Source organism: Culex pipiens, chromosome 3 (genome assembly GCF_016801865.2).
Source record: "Culex pipiens pallens isolate TS chromosome 3, TS_CPP_V2, whole genome shotgun sequence".
NCBI classification, from domain to species: Eukaryota; Metazoa; Arthropoda; class Insecta; order Diptera; family Culicidae; genus Culex; species Culex pipiens.
This window is the reverse complement of record NC_068939.1, coordinates 164,556,033-164,561,547: the sequence shown is the minus strand read 5'-3', so window position 1 is coordinate 164,561,547 and position 5,515 is coordinate 164,556,033. Positions and strand designations below refer to the sequence as shown.

At 43.8% G+C, this 5,515-nt stretch overlaps 1 protein-coding gene across 3 annotated transcripts; it reads left to right on the top strand.

The window, feature by feature from the left end:
• The first annotated feature begins 2,240 nt into the window (after window positions 1-2,240).
• Window positions 2,241-3,847, top strand: LOC120431733 (uncharacterized). Of its 3 annotated transcripts, none has more exons than XM_039596859.2 (3): window positions 2,241-2,469; window positions 2,569-3,232; window positions 3,285-3,847. In XM_039596859.2, exons 2-3 carry the CDS (start codon window positions 2,575-2,577, stop codon window positions 3,650-3,652), a joined length of 1,026 nt encoding a protein of 341 aa, XP_039452793.1. In that variant the 5' UTR covers window positions 2,241-2,469; window positions 2,569-2,574; the 3' UTR covers window positions 3,653-3,847. The 3 variants fall into 3 exon arrangements, with proteins under 3 accessions (XP_039452793.1, XP_052566053.1, XP_039452792.1); XM_052710093.1 differs by having other exon boundaries at window positions 2,241-2,482; XM_039596858.2 differs by having other exon boundaries at window positions 2,241-2,511.
• Window positions 3,848-5,515: the final 1,668 nt, after the last annotated feature.

Sequence of the window (5,515 nt, the reverse complement as noted above, 5' to 3'; positions counted from 1 at the left end):
AATTAGGGTCCCATGAAATTTATTTTTTTTTTGGCGTGAAAAATCACTTAACCTACAAATAAGCATCAAAACAACTATAAAATCAACAAATGTTGCATTAAACGTGATTTGTGAAGCTACCAAACACAAGGGCTTTTTTTACAGTGTGTTATTGTACGATCAGTTCCTAACCGGACTCGGCCTTAGAAACGACCGTCGAAATAGGCGGCGGGTCAGATGCGGGCATAACAATGTCAAAACCTCTCCCCCTGACTTCGTCCATAGTTTTTCTATTAATTTCATTTTTTTACACCAATTGGGAACCCCTAGGTCTATCCACGACCGTTTCCAATGACTGTGAGAAGATGCCAGAAAATCCAGCTACCAGCTAAATTCACAATACACATTTCAAAAAAATATTTTTTCAAGTGCAATTTTTAGGGCTTTTGGGACATCAGATTTCCTATCTCTTTCCAGCAAAAGTTTTTTGTCAGGCGACCTCTAGCTGGTTTTCTTTGACTGATCGCCCGATATGTCAGCCAACATATTTCGCAGGGCTGTGACAGCTCGAGCTCGATCATTGTTTGCATCAAGACACTGTGACGAGAAGTTCGTCATTTTTGGGTTAAATTATATTGTTTTTCCACTGAGGAGCGGCCGTGGCTGACTGGTTACGGTGTTCGCTTTGTAAGCGAATGGTCCTTGGTTCGATTCCCATCTGCTCCCAACGAGAAAGTATAGGAAATATAAATCTTGAAACTCTAAACATGAACGAAAAATCAAAGTCACTCGAGTCGGGGTTCGATCCCCCGTCCTTTGGATTGGTAAGCAAAAATGCTAACCACTAGGCCATCGCGACTTGGTGAGCTATAACTGGAATTAGGAATACTGTACCTACCAACTTGTCCTTGTCTGGGTCCTTGTCCATTTGACAAGGGTTCGGAAGTTCTAAATAACGTTTGAACCCGATTGGTGCAAACGTTCTTCAGGGCGGGGCTTGTCGATAAAGCTGAAGTACCTCGCGCTCGGCTAGCCAGCGTAGAAATGGGTCACCGAAGCTCGGCAGAGCTAACACCATCCAAATGCCTATGCGAGTTATTTGCATGTATAGAATGTAGATCTAAAAATAAATACATGGAAACAACTCAATTTGTAAGAAGTGGCCGCGTGGTCCCGTTTGGTTGGTTGCACACACACACACACACACACACACAAATTATATTGTTTTTCCACTGGGCCTAGAAAACCTTATATTCGAGTTTTTTAATGTTGTACATAAAAATTTAGGACCCTTTTGAAAGTCCTGGTGCTGATATGCCAACATTAGGTGCTCTTACATTTATTTAATAAGCTGTTTTCTTAATTATTGCTTGATACCAATCAAACACTCAAAGCCCGACACTGGTATTTTTAAGAACATTTGCTAAAAATGGTGCTTATTAAATTAACCGTGGCTTTTCAGTAAAAGTAAACGCAAATATCTGGAGTAACATTTGAAAGGGGCGGTACGACAATGCTCTTACGGCCTTTCGTCCCATTTAAACGCCTGTAATGAAAGGCCGTAAGAGCATTGTCGTACCGCCCCTTTCAAATGTTGCTCCAGATATGGTAACATGTACTATGCTTCCAAAAAATTGCATGGTAGCAATTACGAAATGATGATCATTCTCTCCATATTGGAGGGTTAAAATTACCATGCCGCTCACGACATAGTAAAATTGACTGCGCATATGAGTCAATCCAAGCACAGAATGTTTTTAGCAAAAATACGTCGGTGCGTGTTCTTAATTTAACCTTACAATATGGTAGACACTACCATGGTTGGGTTTTCAGTGAAGTTATGATCAGATTCGTCATAACAAAGGGAGCGTTCTTTTATTACGTAACGCAAAATTTGGGATTTTTGACCCCCCTCCCCCCCCTTCGTAACAAATCGTAACAGATGAGCGACCCCCCTACCCCCCTGTAACGCGTAACGCAAGGTCTTTTTGCATTTTTTTAAGAATTGTTATATGAAAATTTTGCGTTACGTTACAGAATTTTTCAGCACTCCCCCCCCTCCCCCTATTTTCGTAACATTTCGTAACAGACACCGACACCCCTTCCCCCCCTAACTGCGTAATAAAAGAACGCTCTCAAAGTTGTGTTTTGTAAAAAAAGGTCAAAATGCTACTCATTCTTGAGTACGTTAAATATTGGGTTGAATTTTATCATGTGATTTTTCTTGGATGAGCGTGTGCTTTGCGATGTTTTTTTTAGCAAATTTTTAATGTTGTGTTGCTTTCCACGCGGTAGAGTTGATTTTTCTCTTTTTGTTGAAATTTAAATTTTTATATTCGTTTAATTTAAAGTCTTTTGTACTTCCAAGAATGTGAAAGTATTATCAACTCAAAAAAATACATATTCTAAATGTTAGGCGCATGAAATTTCTTCGAAATTTTGCAGTTTGCGTTTTTCAAGCTCTAATCTAGTCATCGAAGCAGGCCTTAGGTGGGCATTTCCGGTTAGCTTCCCTCGAGAGCACGTGGTTTTGTACAGAATTCAAGGCAAGTTATGGAAGATAATTTTGACCAACTGCCTACTTTCCAGCTCGAAATGTCCGCCCCCGCCAACCGGAAGAACGTCCCCGCGGTGCACACCCCCGTCACGACGGGTTTCCGGTGCGAGTTTTGCCACGGCCTTTTCGCCAAGCAGTATCTGCTGAAGATTCACCAGCACAAGCTGCACGGATTGCCGCGGACGGCGGAGGAAGCACCTCCGGTGGTCACTCCGCTACCTCTTCCCCAGCTGCCCCTGCCAAGCATCACGACGCTAGTACTTCCGGCGATCGACACGGCCGCCATGGCCGTGGTCAAAGCCCGCGGGGAGATCCCGTTCGCGGTGCTGCACATCGCCAACGAGATTCCGCTGATTGTCCGCGTGCTGGAGCAGGGACCGGTGAGTGTGCTGAAGGCGGCCGAAAACAGTGACTTCCGGGAGAGCCAGCGGGGCAGTCCGGTCGGAACGAGCGTCCCGATTGCGGTGGTGGCGTCGATTTATCAGAAGTTTACCGAGGACGGGAAGGTTTACTACGTGATTCGGGGACCGGGTTTGCGCAACCTGCCGGCGATGCCGGAACGGGTTGCGGATCCCCACGCGAACGCGGAACCGGAAGTGCCGGAAGGTGTGCTGCAGGAGTCGCTCGGCGGGGGCGACATCTACAAGACGCTGACCCAGATTAACTGCGAGCACATCGAGATATTGCCGCCCAAGGGTAATACAAGCGTATTTTCAATAAAAAAAATCAACTAATTGCTTTGTTACAGCTCCCCAACGGACCACCGCGACCAGGTCCTCCAGTTCTTCCAGCCTCAAGCGAAAGAACCCCAACCGGAACGGACCCAAAGTCGCAGCGAAGAAACCCGTGACGAGCACGCCCAAAAAGCCGAAAGTGATCACGCTGGTCGACGATCTCAAGTGGCAGCAGAACCAGAACGTGCCCCCGAACCGGGCCAACTACCAGAACATCGGAACCGGACCGCTCCTTTCGCCGGTCCGACGGCGTGCCGAAGTGCTAGAACAACAACCCGCGGATGATCCGCTTGCCGACCTCAACTTCCACGACCTGATTCAGGTCGACGACGACGGTCTGCTGCCGAATGTTATGAACGATTTTCCCGGAGGATTCCTGTAGGAACTTACCTCTTTCGAGTAGAGCTCGTCCCTATCCTGTTGTGTTAAGTTTCGCCTCCCCCTCAGGGCCACTTTAATTTTAAACTGTTGAAATCTCCGCGATTGTTCGATACTCTAATGATGTGTTCGTTTTCATCATGCCAGACACGGCGAATTAATCGTTCGTTCGGTGCAATAAAATAAAAATTCACTGAAACCAATCACCTCCGGAAACCGGAAACACTGGACAGCTGTGGGAGTTGTCCCTGCTGGGTCACTTTTTGCACCCGTTCCAGGGGCAGCACTACTACCACATCACCGTTAATCACTGCTCCTCGAGAATTGTCTACAGATTTCGCGGCCGGAAGACCCCGGCCCGCTTCTTAAAATCCTGGAAAACGAAAAAATGGTTCCGAGATTTGCGATCAAGTCGAACGACCCGCGAATGAACGAAGATGATGGGATTTTGTTCGGTTCGTCTCCGCGCGATGACAGTGCCGTTGTGACGTCACTCGGGCTGTCAGTTGATGGATGGAGGAAGGTGTTGTCATTTGATGCGGGCGATGTTTTTAGGGGAGAAGGGACTTTTTTTAGTTTTGTTTATTATTAATCTTCCCAAATGTTGAAATTTGTATGGAAATTTTGTTACGAGGGGGTCCAAAAATCATTTGTTTTACGTTACGTAATAAAAGAACGCTCCCAAAGATCAAGCTTTCATCGGGCGGTACGCTAGAATATTTCGTGAATAAGTTTTCACTTTCTATTTTTTATTCCAAAATTGAAATTTTCTGGAATTTTAAAATGTGGCATTCAATATATAAACATAATCTTTATATTTTAAATTCTTTAATCCTTCTCACATGTCTACATTCCAAAATTCTTAAACTCCATGCGTGAGTACGGTGATGTACTCACAATCAGGGACGAGGTTTGGCGGAACTTTTTCGCCGGCGTGCCGAATGGTGTGCGTGTGCTGAAGATGAAGCTGTCCAAGCCCGTGCCATCCTACATCAATGTGTGCGAACTTAGCACATTAGCAACGCACACACATCAAGTTGTCACGTGTCGCCGCTGTGGCGAAAAACGCCACGTGTCGAAGAGCCGCAGCAGCAAAGCTCCAACAAAAACCGAAAAAATCTACTCCCCCTGCGCCGATTGTTTTGCCTCCAGTCCAACCAACAGTTGTTGAATCCCAAGTCGTTGCTCTTCTCACTGAGAACAATGGCAATGACGGATTTACTACTGTTGGGAAGAAAGGCAAAGCAAAAAGGCAATTATCGGGTGAAGAAGTCAACCAATCAGTGGAAAAAAGAAGCTGCTTGGATGACGACACCAACACCGCACCGACACCGAATTTCGAGAACGAACAATGCAATGACCCTGGACAACGAGATCAACAAATTCTTCCACAAACAACGCCGAAAAGAAGACTGGGGAAGCCAGCCGTTTGACGGAGGACTACGCCAGTCAATAAATGAAATTGTATTATTATTATTTTTTGAATTGCGATATTAGTAACGCTTGGCCAATCTATGCTTGCAAAGGCCAGTTAAATAAATAACAAAAAAAAAAAAATTCTTAAACTCAAAAATGACTCAAAAAGTTTTTTTTTCTAATTCTTAAATTTCACCTTAGTTTGAGAATTTTAATTCCTAAATTCTGAAATTTTTTAATTCAAAATTCTTAAAAAAAAATCTTTTTTAATTTGAATATTTTGATTCCTTAAATGCTTTCAAATTTTAAAAATCTTTGATTCCTCATGTTCTTAAATTCTTAAATACCTAAATTCTTAAACTCCTGAACTTCTGACATTCTTAAATTCTTTTTTTTTATTCTTACATCCGTTAATTCTTAAATTCTTAAATTCTTAAATTCTTAAATTCTT